The 23824-nt window shown below is 40.7% G+C and overlaps 1 protein-coding gene across 3 annotated transcripts in view; it reads right to left on the bottom strand.

The window, feature by feature from the left end:
* Positions 1–20853, bottom strand: part of CFAP43 (cilia and flagella associated protein 43) — an 83348-nt gene extending 62495 nt beyond the window's left edge. For all 3 annotated transcript variants that reach the window (XM_073240469.1, XM_073240470.1, XM_017660481.3), the window contains exons 1-8: positions 20625–20853; positions 18997–19250; positions 17246–17342; positions 11970–12137; positions 10841–10991; positions 6576–6735; positions 3336–3403; positions 2285–2416 (exon numbers count right to left, since the gene is read on the bottom strand). In XM_073240469.1, the coding sequence (XP_073096570.1) occupies positions 2285–2416; positions 3336–3403; positions 6576–6735; positions 10841–10991; positions 11970–12137; positions 17246–17342; positions 18997–19250; positions 20625–20689 (1095 nt within the window). In that variant the 5' untranslated portion in view covers positions 20690–20853. The remainder of the gene's footprint in view (positions 1–2284; positions 2417–3335; positions 3404–6575; positions 6736–10840; positions 10992–11969; positions 12138–17245; positions 17343–18996; positions 19251–20624) is intronic.
* Between the last annotated feature and the right edge of the window lie 2971 nt (positions 20854–23824).

The raw sequence follows: 23824 nt of genomic DNA, 5'->3' as shown, positions 1-23824 counted from the left end.
CTCTTTTCTTACCTTGTTTTGGGTGTTTTGTTTTTTTAACATATCACTTTCCCCCCTATAGTGTAGAGATTTCATTTTCTGTTTCAGTTCTTTTAGTGGTTACCTTAGAAATTACAACATGGATACTTGATTTATAAATATCACAAAGTTACTTAAAACCTCTACTCCCCTCCTGGGCTATATAAATAACTTGGAATGCTTTATTCCATTTACTTCTCCCCCTCCAACTTACATTATTATTGTCTTGGATTTTAATTCTATGTTATTTTTAACCCAACTTCCTGTTAGTTTTGCTGTTTTATACAAGTGATACTCACTTACATGTCTCCATACACTCACCACTGCTCTTTATTCTTCTTGCATCCCAGTCTTTCCATCAAGGATAATATTCCTTCTGCCTGAAATACATTCATTAGAATTTTCTCTAGTGATGAACTGCTGCTGACAAAAATCTGTTCTGGAGTGTCTAAAAAATGTCTTTTTTTACTCTTATACTGAAAAAGTGTTTCCACTGGGTATGGAATTTCAGGTGGTAGTTAACTTATTTCACAACAACAGGGTCAGCAAACTTTTTCTATAAATGAGCAGATAGTAACAATATTAGGCTTTGCAGGTCATGTGGTCTCTCACAACTACTTAATTCTACCATGCAGTGTGAAAGCCGCCATAGACAATACATAAATGAATGAGTGTGACTGTGTTCCAATGAAACTTTATTTACAAATAAACTTTATTTACAAATATTACAATAGCAGTAAGTTGGTTTTGGCCCATGGGGCCATAGTTTGCTGACCCTTGCACTACATGGAAGATCATTCTCCTATTTTTTACATTATTGCCACAGCAGCTGTTAGTCTAATTTAAATTCCTTTGAAATAATCTGTTTTCCTCTCCGACTGCTATTAAGATTTTCTCTTTGTCTTTAGTATTCAACAATTTCACTTTGTTAAGTCTAAGAGTGGATATATTTTTGTGTAATCTTTCTGTACGTAACTTTTTGTGGGTATCTTTCTGTTTGGGATTCACTGAGCCTCTTCAATATGTAAATTCATGTCTTTAATCAGTTCTGGAAAATAGCTCTTTAAACATTGCCTCTCCCTGACCCTTTCTCCTCTCTGGGATTGTATGTTAGATCTTTTCACCACATCGTTCATGTCTCTTATCCTGCTTTCTATATTCACTATCTTTTTGCATCTCTGGGCTACATTCTGAATAACTTTTTCTAATCCATCTTCGAGTTTATTAATTCTCTCTTTGGCTGTATCCAATTTCTGTCAGACATATTCATTTAACTTTTACTTTGTTAATATATTTTTCTTCTTTAGAGGTGCTTTCTAGTACTTTTTCCCTTCTGTTATGTTACATTCTTTTATGGTTTCCTGTTCTCTATAGATATCTTAAGTGTCATTTTACTTATCATTTATTAAAACATAGCACAGTTGTTTTGACTATTGATAATTATTAGAAACTGAAGTCTTTCCATATTTACATTAAAATTTCTTTTAGGGAGAAAATCATTTAACTTTATTTGTATCCAAAATCATTGCCTAACGATATAGACTGCTGCAAACCTGACCTTTGAGGGTCATTCCATTAACTAGGGGTCCTCCTAACAGTATAATTGAAGTGGGTATTTGGTTTTATCCTGCATTTATTTCTTCCCCTTCTTCTCTTACAGAACCTGTATTTTCCTTAGAGAACCACCCATGATCCCAATCTCAGTCCATGTTTGGGCTGGTTGATTCTACCCAGAGTCCAAGGATAGGCATGAGACTTAGGCCTGGCCAGTTGGAGCTTAGAATCCTCCTGGACATACTAATGGACCGAGGGGTAGAGAGGTAACCCAAGTAAGTACAATGGGTCTAGATTCCAGGACATCTTTACAAGCTGGTATATTTCTACCAGGACCATCAAGAGGATAGAAATATAAACTAGAGTTGTGGGAGGCTCTCTTGACATCATAGAGGAGTCATTTGCATGGAAAGGGAGGCAGCAGAGAGGAAACAGAGCTAAGTGATGGCAGAAAAGCAAGGCCAGTGGCAACATGTGTGCTCCTGGATTCAGATAAACTCCTTGCCCTTTTAGTTATGTGCATAAAAACAAACAAAAATCTCTTTGTTATTTAGGCCTTTTAAATTGGGTATTTTTCATTTGCAACCTGAAGAGTCCTGAAGAGTAGAATATCATTATGCAGCCCACTCTGTCCTTCATTCCTGTCATGAAATGATGATAATAATAATATTTGAAAATTGTATATCAAGATATCACCATCTAGCTAGCATACCTTGTCTGTCTGAATCAGCAACATTTTGTAACTGGGAGAAAACATCATATGTTCCACAGGCCCTTCAACCTCAAGAAAATCCTCTACTTTGTAACTTGAATCTTTAATAATAACAGAATAAACAAAGCCATCCTAGAGACCAAAAACAATGAGATAAAGGTAGAAAATCAGTCTCAGTCAATGCATAGTGTACTTTCCTTATCAGACAAGCTAAGTCTCATTGATTATCATCTACTCTTAATTTTTGGAATCATCATCCATGTTTACATTATCTTGAGTGTCCTCTCTTATTATCTTATTTAGGTAACTTTTAACCATGTTTCCTGGTTGAGTTTCAGCTTTATCTCTTTTGTGACACATTTTTCAGTCACCTAAAATTTTACTGATTTCTCTTTTTTTTTTCACATCTCTAGCATCTACTTACCACATTCTTCATTATATAGAAGGTAGGGCAAATAAGGCAGTTTATTGTGTGGCTTGTGTATAGCAGTCTCCTTATTTCAAAGGACACTAGCTGTAATGTATGTTGATCATTATTATGTGCATTTCTTACCTCCCTAAATAACCCAAAGGTAAGGAGCATGCTGTTTATTTCCTTTGTATCCTCCTTAATACTAACTTTAATATTAGCAATAACAATATGATCCATGTAACCTAAATGTGCACAAGAAGCTAAACTGATGCTTAGACAAAAGATTCCACTCGTGTCTGATAACCTAATTTATTAAAAGCACAAACAGGCATGGTATTGGTTGTACAGATATTAGATTTTTGTTTTTCCCTTTTTTTGGCAAGGGGGTTAATTCTGTTTTTGCTTGTTTATAATAACATAGTATATCTACATCATTATACTGTTCTCTACTTTTGTAATAATATTTGAAATTCTTCATATAAAAAGTTTACAATACCATCCAGAAAGCAAACAACTTTAATTATAAGGTTATTAGAAAGAAACTGACATCCCAAGTTATGGCTCATAAGAGTAACTGGCAGCAAAGGGAAATTGTATATTTCTTGAAAGCAATTAATTTTTAAGAAAAAAATACATTACAATTCCAGAAGCAAGCACACCTCCCTTCTGATATGCCATGGTGACTGGACTGATGAGATTTCTTCCATCTTTTGGAAAAAAGAAATAATTCTGATTTGCTTTCCTTGGACTATTCATTTCTTTGTAATCCTCTTTCAAAAAACCAACTTCATGTCAGAATTATGTTCTATGATGCCTCCCAAACACTGAATAATAAAAGCTGCCTAGCAATGATTATTGATAAAAATCACATGAAATTTTTAAAGTTCTCTGTCATCAGATCTATGTAACTAATATTGTAGAACTATATAGTAAATATATTTTCCTTTTAAGGAAGGCATTGTCAGAGATTTTAAGAGGCCAGCAACAAACAAACAAAAACAAACCCTTAAACCTATATTATTACCAAGCTGCATATTTAAGATTTGTATATTTTATGATTTGTAAATTCTATACTTTAGTAAATAATGAACAGTGGACAACAAGAAAATAAGAGGAGAAAGTGTTCTGTAAGGACATGTGGTCCTAATAAAAATTGTCTTTGGGGAAAACTAACAAAAGCATCCTACATTTTATGTAAATAAAACATGAGAACTACAAGATCAAAGGCTCAGACAGCATCTATCCAATTGTTTACCGCACACATGGTTGGCATTTTGCCAGATGCTAAGAGGCATTCTGTTCTTCCCTTAAAAGACTGCTCATCTCCCAGCAGCCTCTTTTCTAATCCAACAGCTGCTGGAGTCCAAGTTCTTGTCTGTCTAGTCTAGGTGCCTGCTGCTTATAGCCACCTGCTCTGGGATTGTTCTTTCCTGAGTGATGGCTAAATTAATCTCCCCAAGCACAGTTCCACTTGGGGTACATCCCCATCCAGGAGTTTTTGGTGTCTTCCCACTGTTAGCTCAATTAAGTATAAACATCTTAGCTAGGCAGTCAAGATCACATGGCAGCGATGTCCCTTCATTCCCCACTATCCCTTTGTAATACTTCATGTTCCAAACTGGACCACTTCGTGCATCTCAACCTTTCCTGTGTTTTCTTGTCTATGCAGTTATCATCACCCAAAAAATTCACTTACTTTCATCTCTGCCTGTGAACCTATCCTTCAAGGTCCATTTCAAATGCCACCTTCCAAATGACTTCACTTGGTCTGTTTCCCTCACCTGAAGTCTGTAGCACTTTGTGACATTCTTCTTTAATGATAATATGTTAATCTACCCAGCTGTAATTATTTATCTACTGGTCTTACTCTCTTTAATAAAATATAAATCCCTTAAGGGTGGAGATTATGAGATTCTGTGTTTGTCATCCATGCCAATTCTGAGGCACCTTGTTTAGTGCCTTACACATTGTAGAGGCTAGATAAATATTAATTTGAAAGCATGTATAATATATCACAAAAATGATTAGAAACAGTATACAGGAAGGAAATAGTGAACAATATAAAACTACACATGAGTAAGTCCTAAGTTGTACATAACATTCTATGAGTGGGACAGGAGTTTAGAAATGAGAAATATTGTTTTATAATTCATTTTACAAACACATATAGGTGCTGAGTTACTCTGCAGCAATCTCTGGGATTCAGCTTTGGAGCCAAAGGATGAGTAAAACAGTTCCTGACTTGAAAGAGTTGGTGACAGATGAGAAAGACAGACGTGCACACGGAGCATTGTAATAGCCCAGGGCGAGGCTCTGACAAGGGAACGAGCGTGATAGAACCCCAGACAGAGGCAGCTAATTTTGCCTGAAGGTTGGGGTGAGGACAGGCAAGGCTCCACAGATGACAGTTTCACCAGATAGAGAAGGCGGAGAAAAGCATCTTAGAGCTGCCTAGAGACAGGTAGCTACCTAGACAAAGGGAGCGGCAGATGTAGGCAGGCAGAATTTGGAGTGAGCTCAGGAATGATGAGAACTTCTAAAAGGCCCACATGGGAGGAGCTGAAACTGGAAAGGTAGGCCAGCAACGAGGCTTACTTTCTAGCCAGCTGGGGGATGGCATTGCGGATGGATGCAAGATTGGAGCGAACCAAAGCAGACAGCACAAGTGATGACAAAGGGACAAGAGAGGCTGGGCAGGCCAGTCGAACCTAACAGCCTCAGGTTTATCAGTGAAGTGAGAGTCAGGAAATAGGAGAGGGAGCAAATGAGGGGCACTGCAGCAGGAGCCGGGATTGGAGTAGGGAACCTGAGGATTCAGAGAATAAAGTGAGGGAATGAGCTTGGAGGCATGTCTGAAATGATGGGTAGAAATGACTGGCTGCGCAAACATTCATACTGGAGAATGGTAGGAAATAATACTAATGAAGCAGGTAGGATCAGATTAGAGAGGGCTTGAAATCATGCAGAGCTGTCCTTGAGTTGCAGTCTTCAAGAGGGCAGTTTGGCAGGGATGAGATGCCTGGTTTGGGTCAGCTGTAGCTGAAGGCCAGTGCAATCGGTCCTAAGGTTGCTGTGGAAATCAAAGTGTGAAATAAAAACAGGAAATGGAATTGAGAGTGCATTGCACAGGTTTGGGGAGATTACCCTAGTGAGGTTCCCTTCTCAAAGGATCTCCACCTAGCCCCTGTTGGGTGGACATTGGCTCCTGTGACCCACGCACAACCCTGGCCACAGCAGATGGGACCAGGAATGAACACCAGATCTAAGCAGAATAAATCAGAATTTCTTAAAAATTCTAACCAAGCAATGTAAAGGGTAATTTGATGGCAAATGTAAAAAGATGGTGGATAGTCTTAAAAAAGAAGGTCATTGTGAGAAAAGGAGTTGAAGGGTTGGAGAGCAGGAATAGGCATAATCAGCTTATTAAACAGAACAGGCTTATGTATGGGAAAGGATACAGCATAGTTGCCAAGAACTTGGACTCTGAAGTCTTATTGCTTGGGTCCAGGTGTCAGCTCCACAGTTTACTACTTATGTGACTATAAGCATGTTTCAGAACCTCACAATACTTCCATTCTTCATCTGTATCATGGAGATAAAAACGTGTCTCCTATAAAGTTGTCTTGAGGATTATGCAAATGAAATGTGCAAATAGAATGGTAACAGAATGCCTAGAGCACAGAACACTGAATAAACATCAGATAGCTACAAGGAATACCCACAGAACCTGGTAACTTAATTAGCAGATAAAGGAGAATGAAGAATCAAAGTTGTCTCTAAGAAAGAGAAAAACAGGAAACAAAACATCCATCTTCAAGTGCAAAACCAACACCAGAAGTAGTTGCACTTATGGGGATACAAAGCAAAGCCGTTTCTCACCCATTGGTGGTCCATCTTCTGTTTTACTAAGCATTGTCACCTTCAAGGTATCTCCATTAGTCATTAGAAGGTGACCCTCTTCACAGCCAATGTAAAGGTCACTTGTTGGAGTCCAGCAATGCATAGTCGGGTGGAGCAACGGATATACATCATCTTTAGGCTTCAGGGAAGGATTAGAAACCTTGTGTTAAGACAACAGTCATGGTTTAAGAGCCAGATAAATAATACCCATCAAAACAGTTTCCAAAAAGGAACAAATGCATATGGACCTATATACAGTCACTGGTCCTGTCATTTATCAACAGTTAAGTGAACTTCCTGGCTCCATTTTAAATCACCAGGAAAAAATGAGCATTCTAGAACAAGAGTTCAAGTGTCACAGATTTTTGTGAAAGTTTTGAGTAATAACTTCTGTACTCTTTCTTGGTGGACTTTTTTGGCATCTCTAAGAAAGCCATTGTCTAGGTAAAATCGCCCTTTTGGAGGAAGACCTGCATCCACATCTCCCTCCTGGTTCCTCAGAGGGTGTGGATGCGGTTTTCCTTGAGTGGTTACGGAGAGGCTGGCCTACATCCTCTGCTTAGTTAGCTTTCACTGGGGATGAGAAGAGGATCCCTTGCCTAATTCTGGTGGCCTCCCTAGTGAGGTTCATGAAACATCCTATGTAACTTTAATTCCATGGAAAACTCAAAAAGAAGTGTACAAAATCTATGAGAGGTGCCTAGAATAAAAGTTGGCTCTGGAGTCTAAACATAACATGGACTAAGGACTTAAGGCAAAATTTTCCTGTAGAGGACCAGATAGTGAATATTTTAGGCTTTGTGGACCACATAGGTCTCTGTCACATATCCCCCCTTTTTTTTACAACCCTTTAAAAAGTGTAAAAGCCATTCTTAGCTTGGGACCATACAAAAACAGGTCATAGTTCATTGATCTCTGCCTTATCAAACAGTTATACTTCAGTGTTATGCCCTCTGCAGCCTCATGTCCAGGAAGGGAGAGGCCGTCCCCCTTTCTGTTAGCACAGAACAGGTATGGCTTTGCCAAAGTAATTATTTTACCTATTGAGGGAAGAAATAGTATCAACAAATATCAGAATAGGGAAGCATAGTAAGTTTTAGTAGAAGGGTGTTTAAATATTATGTGAGCACTGATGAGAAAGCAGTTGGTTCTCCGTGGACTACAGGAAGTGTGGAGAAAGAAAATTATCATTTGGGATGGACCTTGAAATATGACTAAGGCAGAAATCCCACAGGAGCATTGCACAGGAGTACTCGTCAGGATAAACTTTTAGGAGGACACATTGACTTGAGGTGTGTGATTGGTCTATTTCAAGCCCTCATTGGTCAGAAAATAAATACATGAGTAACAGTTTCATCACCCAGTGGGTAAAGGGCGAGACCACCCAAGAGGATTAAAGTGCTGTTGATTGATGACATTTGTGTGTCTGAGATTTGACTCTTAGGGAAAAGAGCTACTAACCTCTAAATGCCATTATTTAGTTATATACCATTATTTAAAAGTTTCTTGAGTTGTCTTGATGCCACATCTAATCTTATACTATAAATCACAAAAAGACATACTCTTACCTGGTATGGCAATGGGCTAAAAAAAAATGCTTAAAAAGCACATATATATGGTTCTTACACCACCAGTGAATGTGTGTGTGTGCAACAGGTGAGGATTAAAACTTGGAATTTTCTGGCCTTAGTATGTTAAACTAGTATTGTGTGTGGCTTTTCTTACTTTAAAAGAAACCTGTTCTATTATTTCCCTTCATCAATAAACATGTTCTGTGCAATTTAAAAATGAATGTGATATTATGGATTATATAAACAGAAACTGTTTTTAATTCTGAGAACTTTAAAAGATTTCAATAGTGTTTAAAAATATTTGTTGGTAACACCACCTCCTTGTTCAGTCCTCTGGAATTATAAATCAAACATTTTGATCAGTTGAACACCAAAAATGAAAAATCTAAGTCCAACTTAATATTGCTGTAAAAATTGTAAGCATCTGAATATGTCTCAGAATACCTGAGTTTATAAAAGGAATTCCTATTTAGCAACTGTTTGAAAAAAAAAAAAAGGTAGATAGAAAAAGAAAAGTGAACACTTGAGATTAAATTCATTATCTTGGATCCAGTTGCTGCTCAGATAACATCTGTCTTTGATTCCCCCATGCTATTACTGGATACCATTTCTAATGCCTTAAATTAGTTGTATAATGTGATGCAGGCCTATTTAAAGGCCTATAATGTACCTTTCTAGTATTAGCTACAAGAGAGATAATGGGAGTATTTAATATTTGTAATTTTGTAAAAGTCCACAGCTTGACATTTTTTAAGACTCTTACATAGATCAAGTCATTACTGATTTCTTTGCCATTTTACCCAGGAAATGAGAACTGTCATTTGCAGGAATAGAGTTGAGACATAGAGGTCTGTTTTTGGTTATGATTTCACTCATTGTTCAGACATTAATCAACATTTTAGTCATTTTTCTCACCTTATTTACCCATCCCATGAAAAAGTACTGGGAAAATTAATTTCTAATGTAGATTTAAATTATGTCACTTCATTAATATTCCACATATGATTTAGAGATGTCAAACTTTAACGTTAAATTTTTGTTTTCAGTTTAAAATACACTAAGTGCGAAAGTCCTAGGAAATAAAGATGCCTGTTTATTATGAGCATTTAAAAAAAAAGATAACTTCACTTATTTAAAGCAGGAATTTCATAGCATTTTTCAAATGACAAGGACAAATGCCTGAATTTTAAATATTTTATGCAGAGTTGATCATGTTGGTGCAAAATGTGAAAGACGAGGACTCCTACAGAAATTTACTGCAGGAAAAAAGACCTGCGATAGTTGGAAATGTGGGTTCCTAGGCATCAAATAATAAACATAGAAACTTTTTTTTTCAAGTTGTAAACCTTGATGGCTGATCTATTTTTTACTTTGCTGCCCCTCTGTGGCTGAGTGTGGCTGTATTTCAACGCTAAGACCTGTGCTATTAGAAGGAATTAGGCATATTCTGTAATTTTAAAAGTGAATAGTTGTCATCCTTTAGAGGAAATACTAAGAGCATACCACCTATTCTCTTGCCAGAGATTTTTTAATCAACTAATTACCACACTGATTTATTTTTAGTATCTACAGCTTCCTTCTCTGCAGTGGTCAAAGATATTTGGGAGCCTCTACTTCCATTATTGGTGTTTTAGAGCTCAAACACAAACATTAGTATACTACAGTTTGGGGCTTAGCTAAATCAAACTCCTTAGGTTCATCCCAAAGGCCCTGAATGTGCTATTCTCTGCTCCCGGCCTGCTCTGCCCTTCCCTCATTACTTGGTGCAGCCACATGGGTCTTTTTTTCAGCTTCTCAAACACAGAGTTCTTTTCTTCCCCCAGGGCTCTTGCACACACAATTCCCTCTGCCTGAACGCTCTTTACCCTGCCTGTAGCATAGGTGTCATCTCCCCATTGACCATATATTAACCTCATCCTCACCTCCACCTCCTGCCCTCCCCAGTTATCAGGTTATAACTATCACATTTTGCAATGATTTAATGGATCTTTTTACTCTTGGTGGTGGTGGAAGTGTTGCTCTGTCTCCCTGATAGAGTGAAGCTCCAAGGGGTAGGGATTATGCCTGGCTGGTCACCACGTGACCACACTGCCTAAAACAGTGCCTGCTACATAGGAGGAGCCTGAAAAATATGTTGGATGAATGAATGAATGTTGACAAATTCTCTTGAATTTGGCCTTGAAACTTTCTTCAAGGCCATATTTTCCATGGCCTTTTTCTTCTCTCCGGACCTGCTCCTGCTTCTGTGACTGCTCCTCCTCAGGCTCGTCTTCTTCCTCCCAGCTCTTGGCAGTTAGCTTCCTCTCCGGCTCTCTTCCCTGATGCCCTTTCTCTCCTCTCTGTCGTAACAGGTCCCCTCCCCAGCCCTCTCATCATCCTGTCTGTGGGAATGACTCTGACCTCTGCATCTCCAGCCCTGCCTTCTCCCCAGTGCTAGGTCCACTTGGCCAGTTCCCACCCAGGCCTTCCCAACAAATTCAGTGTGTCCAAAACGGATATCACTCTATTTCTGTTGTCAGCGCCATCATCCTCCCAGGCACCCAAACTCAAATCTCCAGAGCCTTCCTCTCTGTGGTCTCCAGGGCTAAACCAAGATGATCCTGTCTATCCTGCATGTCTCATAGGATGATTATGAGAACTGTAAACAAACTGGAAGAGGTGATGGGTGATTACCCTGAAGGTTTCTGCTTCTTCCCCTACTAGCCCGGCCATGGCTGACAGTGGGAGCACAGGTCCATAGATAAGATCCTTGGGCAATGACTGGGGGAAAATTATATCTGTTTCATTAAAAAATGTCCCGTCTTCCATAGGTAGTTTTACCAACCTGTAGAAATAAGAGACATCAGAATAATCAGATTAACAGAAACTCATCACTGATGTAATTGCTGATTATGGGTGGTAAGCAAGGTGTGAAAGTGTTATGATTTACAAAAAAAGACAGATAAAAGCCAAATAGTAGATTTTAAAATATATATTAGATCACCAAAGGATGAGTAATGCAGTTATACATTAAGTACACAGAGATTTTCAGAAATGTTCAAAGTGAATATCTAAAGCAGGAAATGTAAATTTGAACACTGACAGGTCAGGCAAGTGATGTGTGTGGCCAGGTGAGGACTGTGGCAAACAGGAAAGTGTCCTCCTTCCTAAAGGTGGTAGGTGGCACTCAGTTCGAGCCAAGAGGGTCTATTGACATGAGAATTTTGGTTCCATAATTTCAAGAGAATATCATAATCTGGATATTTATGGGAAATCTTACCAAATATTAAATGTTGACAATTAGTGCAAATTTGAAAACACTGTGAGTAAAATAAACATACAGATATTCCTCAACTTACAATGGGGTTACCTCCTGATAAACCCATCATAAACTGAAAACACTGTAAGTCAAAAATGCATTTAATACACATAACCTACCAAACATCATAGCTTAGCCTGGCCCACCTTAAAGGTGCTCAGAACGTTTACATTAGACTTAGTTGGGCAGACTTACCTCACACAACACCTATTTTACAATTAAGTGTTTAATATTTCATGTAACTTATTGAACTGTACTGAAAGTGAAAAACAGAATGACTATATGGGTATGGAATGGTTGTAATTGTATGGGTCATTTACCTGCAGGGTCACCTGGCTGGTTGGGAGATGCAGCTGGCTGCCTCTACCCAGCATCACAGGAGAGGATCTATCACGTATCTATCACACACGCACACACACACACACACACACATATGGCATCCAGTCACATCACATGAATGCAAATGAAGACCACAACTCTGTTGTGTGTAACAAAGTCTCTTACTTGGATTTGAGATAATGATCCTGGTTGCTTCTTTCAATGGTCCACACAGTAACTGTACTTGGACTTGACAAGCATAGCTGGTGCCAGTTCATGGGGTTAAAAGTCATCTGGCTGATATCTATACCAGGTTGTGACTTCTTGCACAAAATAACACTTGATTCCCAGTTCCTTAGAGGAAAATTGCATTTGGTGAAAAATAATTCATTTGAATTTCATATCTTGAGAACATGTACTTAATTATTTGAAAACAACTTACATAGATTGAGACCTAACTTATGATGCAATTTATTTACTCCATATTAATATCGAATTTATAAATAATTATATATACCCTTCTAAAAAAGCAAAATAACTGAGTGTTTAAAAAATAACACTCTATCATATGCTACTAACACTATTTTATCCTCTTTATTAAATGTGGATTAAATCCATCCACATCTAGAAAGTGGAATGTATCATCGCATTTGCTGAGAAACAAGTATGGGTGTCTAAATCTCTAATTACTATATACTAGTACTCTGTGTGGATCTAGGTGTACTATACACATTGATACCAACTGATCATTTCCTGACTTTAAATCATAGTATTAGTCTTTAAAATGGATTCATTCATTTACCCATCTAAGAGAATATCCTGATCCCCTTCCATGGGCAAGATCTTTTCCTAATGAAATGGGAGGAAAAAATAAATGTGAGCTGCCCCCTCATGCAAGGAACCAGCACTCCATTCAGAGTTGTGACTCGGAACTGGGCACTGCTGCTTACTGAGCTTGCCCTGTCTTTCAGCTCCCTTCTGGCTCTCCTGTCCTTGCATCCCCATCACAAGTGTCCTGTCCATCTTATCAGCCAGCAACCAGCGTTGCTGATTCCTGGAATCTTTTGACTTTCTGCCTCACATGCCTGGCAAAACCCATCAGCCCTGGAGACATACCACTGGGAACCCAGGCTGCTGGAGAGAGAACAAAGATCACAGGACCACGTGTTAGTGACATTATACATTCACAGTTATCACTCCACTGGACCCTCAGTACGACCTCTGGTCCTGCTGCTTCTCTGGTCAGGTCTCTCTACCATTCTCAAAAGCAGCCATTTTCAATATTGCCCATTTTCCCAAAGCCTCTAACTCCTCCACTTCCTTCTTACTCCCAGTAAATGGCCTGGGGTCCCATGAAGAAGATAGAGGCCGTCAGCTGAGAATTCCCCAAATTTCTGCTACCAAGCATAACAACCTGTGAGGCCCTGTATCATTCTTTCCTCGTCCTTTCCTATCACAGTGGAAGGCATGTCCTACCTAAGGCCACTCTCCCCGCCTGTGCTCTGGGCGCTGGGTCTCACCTTCTTAGGAAGGAGCATTAGTTCATCTGTTATTCCTTCACTTGTGCATCTTCAGACTCTTTCCTGACTCCTTCCTGTCAACACTTGAGTGCTCATCTGTACCAACTGTAAAAAAGCCTCCTTCAAATTTACCCTTCCATGTCTTTCTCCCTTTCCCTCGAGCCTAATTTCTTGATGGGGTTGTCCTAAGCTCGCTGCCTTCTCTTCCTTACTCCCCATCTCTTCCTATCCCAGGACCCACCACCATTCCACTGACACAGCCTCTCCAAATCCAGTATCTGGATTCATCCTAATTTCAGCAGGCTCTTCTCAGTCCTTGTCTGACTTCACGTCTGTGGGATCTGATGCAGCTCACCACTACTGCCTTCTGGAATGACTCTTATATGCCTCGCTGGCACACACCTCTTACGGGACATCTCAAACCTCTCAGCTTCCGCAGTTTCTGGAGCCTGTTCTACCTCGCTGACTCAGGGGCTGTCCAACTGGGTAGCTCTGACTGACTTCATGTGGGCACATGTGCCTCCCCTCATGCCTGCTCCATATGCCTGGTGGCATGGCCCCTGGGCATGACACACAGAAGGTCTCACTAAACCTGAAAATGCAGCAGTTACCACCCTGTGCAGTGAACTTCTGACTGGTGGGACAGCAGGAACTGGTAAATTCTTACCTCTTCCTCTGCCCTTCCCAGCCCACTGTCTGTCACTGCCTGAGGACTGTCCCTGTTCACGTAGTTCATACAGCCTCTCAGAAGACCACCTGGGAGACAAAGCTGTCAATTGGTGCTAAGTGGTGGCCCGGCAAAATAATGAGCCCTCATTATGTTGAGCTCTCCTCCTTTCCTCCTTCCTGGGGAACCCCAACTAAAGGTGGGGTTCCTGAGCTGCTGCCTCAGGCTCTGCTTTCACAGAACACAGGCATATTCTGGAATCCTCATGCCTAGGGTCCGTCTTCCATCCACAACTGCTCCTCCTGAATCTCATATTAGGTTCCCTGTCCTCTTTCAGTCCCTTTCATTAGTTTTCCTCTTGGTTCCACCCTTTAGATGTTCTTAACCACTTTTAGCACTTTGATTACCAGTCTGATTTAACAACTCCCAAATGTTTGTCTCCAGCCCTCTCTCCTGAGCTCCAGCCCTGGATATCTGTGGCAGAGGCTAGTGTGGCCCTCAACATTTATCTTCCATTTCTCCCTCCAAGTCACAGAACCCCTGGTTTTTAGCCAGCCACACGGTCACCCATGGTGAGGACCATGTTTCTCAGCCAGCCTTGTAGCTCAACGAGGCTTGCTTCTAAGCTGGCCAGTGGGAACCATGTGGCAGTGATGTGTGCAACTTCCAGGCTATGCATTCCAAGAAAGGTTTGTGCCCTTTCCCTTTTCCTTTTCCCTTCCTGCTGGCTCCCAAAACTACTTGGGCAGTGGCCACTTTAGACTAGAGACGAGGGCAACACAATAAGGGTGGGAGAGCAACAAGATAATGGGTGACTGGTCCCTGACACCAGGGAACACCATACCAGCCATGGGCTGCTCATACCCAGACTTAAGCAAATGAAAGAAACTTTTGTCTTGTTTAAGCCACTTCTGTAGGGTGATCACATCCGTTTATTGTCGCAGGCACCTACAACTCAGCTTGTCTCGACTCATCTTCCCCGTCTGCCTCTCCCAACTTCCCTCTGGGATATCTTTCTGAATAGCACCATAATGTCCCCAGGTTGCCCATCACAACTCTGGGTATGACCCTTGACTGTTCTTCTCCCTCAGCACCACACCCAACATTCAGTCAAGTAATCAAGTGCCATGGTGCTACCTCCTCAACACTCCCTGGACCCCCACTGCCCTCCATCCCTACTCCCACAGCCCTAGTCTGTGCTGCTATCATCTCTCACCTGGACCACCATAGCCTTCTAATTCATGTTCTCATTAAACCCCTCCAATATACCTTCATGGTATGGCTAGGGGTCTTCCTATCCACAGATCTGAGCACGTCACATTCCTACTTAAAACCCTTTAATATCGCCCTTAGGATAAAGGATGTGCTCATTAGCATGGCTCGTAGATAGCGTAAGTATCCTTCTGTATTAATTAATAACAGCCCTTGTCACTTCCACAAGTATCCTGATTTGGATGATAAACTACATGGTTATTCATTTACGAGGCTGCTCATGAGCTGGCCTCAGACTGTCCCTTCAGGCTTGCCTCTCATGGCCAAGCACTTGTTCCATTTATGACCTCTTAATTAAATCTTCAAAATTACCATATTTTCTCTGATCTCATGGCCTTTGCAAATGCCTTTCTCTACTTGGAATCATCTTCCTTCTGCTCTTCAGAGGCTGATTCCTACTCATAAGTACTTCTAAGAGTTGAATTGTGTACTCCCCCCATTTACTTGCCCACAGGCACATTAATATGTTGATGTCCTAATCGTCAACATCTCAAAATGTGACCTTATTTGGAAATAGTCTTTCCTAAATTAAATGAGGTCATTTAGTGTGGCCTTACTCAATATGACTAGTATCCTTATAAAAGGGGGAAATACAGAGACCAATACCCGTGCACGAGAACATCATGTGAACATGAAGACATGTTGATGAACATATGTTTACTGTCTCTAAAAACAATTTACAAGCCAAGGAGCAAGGCCTGGAATAGATTCTCCCTCATAACCCGGAAGGAACCAATCCTGCTGACACCTTGATCTCAGACTTCCGACCTCCAGAACTGAGATAATATATTTCTGTTGTTTAAGGCGCTAAGTTTGTGGTACTTTGTTAACAGCAGTCCTAGCAAACTAATAATATATCTACCAACAGGTGAGTGGATAAACAAGCTGTGGTATATCCATACCAGGGAATGGAATGGGATGAACTTCTGATACACACAGCAACCTAAGAGAATTTCAAAATAATGCTGCCACATGAAAGATAGACAAAAAAAGAGTATATAATGTATGACTCCCTGTATATGAAATTCTAGAAAATGCAAACTAAACTAATGCAGAGGGCATCAGAAAGCACACCAGTGGTTGTCTGGGGGCTGGGGGTGGGGGAGTGGCATCAGCGGGGGAGGGGCATGTGTGGCAAGGGCCAATAAGGAAGGCCAGTGAAGGGCACAGGGAAATTCTTGGGGTGATGGATATATTTATTATTTTGATTATGGTGATGGTTTCAGGGGTGTATACACAAGTCAAAATTTACTAAATTGCATAATTTATATATGAGCAGTTTATTAATATTAGTTGTACCTGAATAAAACTTTTTTAAAAAAGAAACTGCATAAACTAAATGTGGCTCTCTGAATCTAGATTATTACATTTTTGTATGAGAAATGTTGGTATGTAAGGTGTATCCTCAATTATTGTTGGAACATTTTGTACTTCTTAAAAGACATATTTCTGCCTGAAGAAGTTTATATTATGGATGGAAGGGTAAGTGCAGCTTTGAAGTTGGTCACATGAAATGATCCAGCAAAGACACAATACTTGCCCACAGGTATTTCCTATGCAGCTGCCAAATGTGGTAGAATGTTCTACTCTCTGAACATATAATTGTTTCGATGTGTCTAAAAACAATTTCTTCAAACTGAGCTCTATATAGAGACTACCTTAATTTCAACATTAGTGGAAAATATGCAAATAACTCATAGTTACTATTTATTTGAAGATGAAACTTTTATGTATCTATTCATATATTCTTTACCTGACAAAGGAAATACAACATATTAATAAAAAGAGGAGGACAGTAAGCAATTTAAGTCTCATATAGCTTTTGCCCTGCCAAACTTTATGCCTGAAAGTAGCAACTAATTAAACCTTATGATTAGGGCTTTGATTCCTTCCACTTTTCTTTGTTACAGACTTTTCATGTCTTTGTCCTTTAATAAAACCCAGAAGGACAAGGTTAAAATGTTAACTCAGTGAAAGAATATCTGCAGGATGCTGCAACTTACCAGAGGGCCAGTTCAAATTCTGGAAGAGAGGAGTAACTAGCCAGGTAGGTGCCACAGTAACTGAATGAAAGCAAAGTGTAGTCCAGAAGAACATTGCCTGAAATGCAAAATCCATTACAAGGATTTAATTATCATGCTCAGATTAAGTTTAAGCCCAGACTAGAGTTTATTTCCTTTACCTAAAGATTTTCACATAATTCAAAAGCATTTAGCTCTTGGAAAAAGTGATCTCCTGGGGCTGATTTTTAAGACTAGGAATAGAAAACTAGGAGCAAAGTTAAGATCTGCTTTTAAAAAATATTAGAGTAAATTAAGACCATTAGGTCACTGTCTGGAGACTTCCATGCAGGACTGAGCATACTGCAGTGTGTATGTCCCAGTGTGAGCTGAAATGACCTAAGAATCATAAAATATTCCATAAACTTATGAAACTCTGTAATTAGAAAAGTTATTCAAACAACTTTAAATAGTTGGGGAGTTGTAATCATTTTAGCTTACTTCCATATCTCTGTACCTTAGGTGATATCTGGCACTTTACTTAATATCTTCCAGTTCTTGGAAGAACTATACAAAGTTCTACTCTCGTTTGTACCTGTAGTTGAAGAAATGAAACATGACTTTAAGTCTTAGCAACACTGTATTTAAAATGTGCATTATGAGGATGCTAAGACAAGGGGTGTGTGCTTCTGTCTGCCTGTGTGGGGCTCTGGTCTTCCTCTCTGCTGTTCTTCAGTGTGCTTCCACAGACAGGTACGAGCTTTGACTTCTCTACGTCTGTCTTTTTTACATTTGTATCTTTACTGCAAGTTCTGTTTATTTTTAATGGTTCTGGTTTTTTTTTTTTTTACTCTTCTCACTTTAACTGAGCATAATATAACACTAAACTTTGTTATCTGCTGAATTTATTTAGTGTAGTCTGATTAATGAGGAAAACTTAATTCTCCACAAATAAGATGTTATTAATTATAGTGGAATTCCCTGGCTTGACCCAAACACGTATTTGACCTGTAAGGCTACATAACTAGGACCAGCCTCAAGCTCCCTGGAGCTTTCTGCCCTAATGTGTTAAGTGAGAGAATCATTAGATGAAGACTCCAGTAGATATGCAGCTGTCTGGTCTGGGTCAGCTGTTTCTATAAGGATTCAGCAATAATTTAAGCCACAGGTAACAGTGATTGACACATTATATAAATGAAATTGTATGTATATACATATATCCATATAATTTCACTTGTAATCAACACAGACTTAACAGTAGATACTACTATTATCCCATTCACAGATAAGGAAATTGAGGCTAGGAGACTTATCTTTAGAAGTTACATAGTATCAATTCACCAGGATTTTCAATAAATCATCAGGAAAGAAAAAAAATGTTCTGAAAAAGGTTTTCAAACTGCTTTTAGTGCTGTAATAGACTTCTGATCCAGTGCTTCTCAAGTTTAATGTACATATGAATTACCTGGAGAATCTTGTTAAAATGCAGAGTCTGATTCACTGGGTCTGGGATGGGACAGTTTCTGTATGTGTACCATCCTAGGTGATGCCATGTTGAAGGTAAGCAGACCACGCTTTGAGTAGCAAGGCTGTAGCCCATGTGATTAAATCCTCCATGATCAGCCTGATTCCTTCTTTAAAAATGTGTATTACAAAACCCTTCCCCCAAAACCCTTCATTGATAAGAACTAGATCTGGTCACATCTTATAACAAAATCTTTCAGTTACGGCAGAGGAAGGGGCTTGCAGGATACCTTTTAATTTGGTCCTTCTGGTCAAACCAGGGAAGTTGTATATATAGATGATAGGTCTTAGCTTCCGGTCAGAAAAAGCCACAACTTCATAAGGAGGATTAGTTGCCACGACACCCACAACTCCATTCATACACTGAAGGACAGTCTTTTTCTTGGTTTCAATATTAATAAATATTATGAAATTCCCACAAGGATAGCAAATGGTGCTGTCGTTGACAAAATGAACATTCTGCTTAGGGAATCCTTGCACCCATCTTTGGGAAAAGATAGTTCACCATCAATACATTTCAAATACTTTTTCTTTTTTTTAACAAAGCAAACAAAAGGTCATCAAGTTCTCTGAAACACATCTATCTGTTTTTCACCCCCTCTCCGCCCAAAACAATCTCTACGATGAAAAAAAAAAAGACATAAAAGAACACATATTGGCTGTGAGACAGTTTTAGTCCAGGCACTACAGAAATTTAAATGTACATCTAAAGTTCCATAAGTCTCAAGAGCCACCTTCAAAGAACTTTTTCAGTGAAGCAAATCCTCTGAACAAACTTGAGAAAGTCTCAGAAAGCACTGTGGGGTCTTGTATACTTGGAAAAGAAAAAGTGAGAACAACAGAGCAAAAAAAAGAGCTTGATCCTAATAGAAAACAGGGTTATATCCTAGGCTTTTCTTTGATCATTTGTTTTGATTTTAAAAATAACCTTTAAAAAATAACTTTGAATAGGACAGCCCTGCTTCGTGGTTGTGAGTTGGGTAGAAAACTGCATCTTTACAAAGATGAAGCATGTGTAGCTATATTTTAGATCTAAAAATACAGATAAATGCAGAAATAAAAGGAATTAAGTCAACATGAATGGAAAAGTTAGAACACAAGAGGAACATACTTTTAAATAAGGAGTGTGTTGTGGGTGTATTCTACAAGGAAGGAGAATCTGAGATGAAGGGAGATACTACTCTTAAATATTAAAGCTATGCTCAAAAATGGTGGAGAAGGCAAGAGAAGGACACCTGTTTGGTGAGAAACTTCAAGAAACTGAGTGTATACAGCCAGGACAGAAGGACGATAATGTATGGAACAGAGTGCATGTGACAGTCTAGAATGTGTAAGGAAAGAAATACCCCCTTATATTTGTGCTGCACTTTATGCTTTTCAAAGGCCACTATAAATGCAAGTAAATCCAAAATTAGTGGATAGGAGTTAGAAGGCAGGAATTGATGGCCCTGTGGGGGAAAACTGTGGGACAAACATGGGCTGGGGATATGTATGAAAGGTCGGGGGGGAGGGGGGGAGGCAGCAAGTCACTGAAGGGAATACTGAGCCAGAAAGAGGAGGCAGAAATGAAAAGTGGAGGAAAGCACTACTGGGTCAGCGAGCGAGGGGTGGGGTCGGGGAAACAGGGCGGGGGTAGACTGCGGGGCATGTGGTCGTCGGATGAGGGGATGAGCGGGTAGAGGAAAGAGATCACACAGGGAAGGAGCTCGTAGGAAGGCGTCGGGGTTGAAGGAGACGTCGAAGTTTCCGGAAGAGCAGATCTAAAGAATGGTAGGAGGAAGAAGGCAGGAAGGGGATGCAGATCGGAAGAAAGGGTTTCCTCGAGACCACAGTCAGTCGCAGGGCGGTGGACGCCGACCTCACGGACAGGGCTGAGCGGCTGGTTGCGTAGACGGACTCATCTCGCTCCCGGCCTTGCGCCATCGGCCGGGTGTCTCTCAGCCCGACCACGGGCAGCGAACACCGGATCCCGGCTCGGGTCCGCAGCGGTTACTCCGCGGCCCCCCGGCAGCCGAGCCCGCGCTGCCGCTGCTGTTGACACCGTATCCAGGAGAACGCAAGCCCGGCTCCGGTTGGCTCTGCCCTGTCGGCCGCCTCCCGCTCAAGCCAAGCGGGTTGGCGGAAGAGCTGCTGTGTCTCGGCCAATGGGCGAGTGGCAAACGAGGCGAGGGCGGGCCCTCCGGGTGGGGGCCGAGTAGCCCAGCCCAGGGCAAATAATTACAAAATTAATAGACACCAGCGGCAAAGATTAATAATGAGTGCTGACTGTGCCAGACGTTGTTTCAAACGCCATGCAGACACTATTTCATTTAATCTTCCAATCCCTCACCAGCCCCATTTCACAGATGAGGAAAGTGAAGTGAGAATGGGAGACGTAAATTGCCCCAGGCTACAATCTGAGTGGATTTCAAACCAGGTCTAATCCAAATCTAGGGCTCCAAGGCTTTAATTGCTACATTACCCTTTGAAATAGACCCTCCATCACTTCAAGGAGGCAGACCACTTCTGGAAGTAACCTGATCGAAAGGGCTGCGTGTCCTTGTTTCTTCCCTTCCCTCTCAGACGCTCCCTTGCTCTCTCTCTCCTTCTTTCCTCCCTTCCAGTCCTCTTTTCTGCCCTCCTCCTCCCTTCTTTAGGTCTCTTCTGGCTGTTTAGCCACCTGCTTGCCTTCATTCCATTCACAAATATTTACTGAGTACCTCCCAAGCATTGTGCTAGTCACTTAGAACAAATAACGAACAAAACAGATAAAATTCCTTTCTTCTTGGAACTTAGAAACTAGTTTCAGGGAGGAGGATAGACACCCACTTCATTATACAAATATAGGATTTATAGACTGAATTAAGTAGAAAAGGCAATTGATATCATGAGCGCTTATGTTGGGGTCCTCACCTAACTGGATGGGCAGTGACAGAAGGAAGCGTAGTGATTGCTGGAGGCACAGCAAGGGGGAAGGGGGAAATGGGCTGAGAGTTTTTATAAAGGTATTAAGGCAGAACAACAGATCGGATGAACTGGGAAAATCGGTGTGATTGGAGCAGTGGGAGATGATGGGCCTGGAGAAGCAGCCAAGGGCCAGGTAAAGGTTAGGTTGAGAATTCTGGGCTTTATCCTAAAAGCTATGGAAAGACATTACATGGTTTTAAGGGGAAGAATGATATGATCAGATCTATGTTTATAAAAGATCATTCTGGCTGCAAGAGGGTTATCAATTGGGTAGGAGAGTGGGGAGAAGAGAAATAGGAAGATCTTTTAGGAGCCTATTTCATGGTCCTAACAAGGGAAGCAAAGCAAAGCAGGGTTTTCAAGCCCAGCACTACTGGCATTTGGGGTTGGAAGAGGGGTTCGGGGGTGCCAGGAGCACTTCTCCAGATGGGACAACCAAAATGTCTATGTGAGGTAGGGCAGGGAAATGGGACAAGCGTCAGGATTAATTTTTCCTGCCTATGATGAAAATGAAGAAAAGGAGAGACTCCATTTTAAGGCTAAGATTCCATTTTAAAAACCTGGGATTTGACAGGTAAGATTTCTATATGATAATCAACCAATAACTAACCCTGTCTTATGTCAGGGCAAGTAGTCCTAAATGGTATATCCCCACTGCTTGAGGGTAACCAGTGTCTTGGAGAACAACAGGAGCAAGAAATTCCTTGTGTTAACTTTATCTTACAAAATATCTAGAGTACTTACTATGGATGGTGACATAATGTCTCTTATGGGAGATAAACATCATGAGACTACATGTCAAACCTATGCTTCCCCCTGGCCCTTTGCCCCATTCTTGAGAGCCTTAAAAGACAGAACCCTAAGCCCTTAAGTGCGCCTTCTCTCTGAGGTTGCCCACACTGCCCTGTCAAGTCTGTACTTTGCCTTAAATGAAGACTTCTTGCTGCTCAACTTACTGCATTTTGTCTCTTCACTCTTCCAATGGTAAACATTTTTGTTATTTTGCTATTTCATTCAGTTTTCTAGACTTAAGCACAAGTCTTTACTCTTTCTGTTCTATTTCAGACAAGGATGGAAGGGCTGCAGGGATCTCTGATATGGGCTTGCAAGTTCCTGTTGATACTGGGGTTCTTGTTCACAGAGTTGAAGAATGAACTTCATGAATGAGCAAGGTAGGAGATTTACAGAGAAAGTTTTATTCAGGATAAGAGAAAGTTTGGAACTCCCCACAGGTGCAGGGAGGGGCAAGGCTGCCACTTGGGGTCTCAGTGTCTAGGGTTTTATGCTTGTTACAGTGGGAGCTGTTAGTTTTCTATAGGTTTAGCAGAATGCTAGTTATGTTTTAACCTATCTCTGTAAAGGTTACCCAGATGCCCTAATGTAAACTAATGGGCCTACTGTGACTATTGCCAGCAAGCTTTTCCATATCACTGGGTCCCGATGGGGTGTACATTGTTATATTGTTTCAATCTCAAGCACCCTGTTCTTCCTCTACATTTCTGAAGCCTCAGCAAGACTTTGTCTTTTTTCAGGGTCCACACTATACTCTAACTGGGCAGAGTTAGTCCCTGCTGCCTCCCTATCTCACTGTTATGTGGGTGACTCAGATAGGACTGCAGCTGTAAGATCACGCTCTTTAGCAGCCTGACCCCAAATCTACTTTCTTTGCCTTTGGGAAGTTCTCAGAACATAATCTCACCCCATCCAGTGCTCTATGGCTCCCCCAAATCCTTGGGTGGTAGGGGCTTAGTACTCACACCCAGAAGATTCAAGCAGACACCAGATGCCAGGTGACCCTGGCTTCAGAAGTTGGCAAGGGATCTGCCCTATGCTGAACAGGAATGCAATGAGCTTCCTTTTTCTCCCTCTGCTCTTCCTTGTGCTCTGCTGCCTGCACTGCTGCTGCCATTTGCTGCTACCCTAGCTTTAATTAATTTCTTCCTTACCTATACTCCTCTGACCTGTTTGAAAATTCTTTATAATCAGCATCAAGAACCCTCCTCTGTCTAGGCTGAGGTTTCACCTAAGTGTGCAGGGAGAGACCTCCCCAGACACAGCTGCTGGACAACATGTGGATAAAATCACCCCCAGCTGAAACTACTGATGAGTCAA

This window comes from Manis javanica, chromosome 7 (genome assembly GCF_040802235.1).
Source record: "Manis javanica isolate MJ-LG chromosome 7, MJ_LKY, whole genome shotgun sequence".
NCBI lineage: Eukaryota > Metazoa > Chordata > Mammalia > Pholidota > Manidae > Manis > Manis javanica.
Note: the sequence above shows the minus strand (reverse complement) of the source record. Positions and strands in the feature narration are given on the sequence as shown.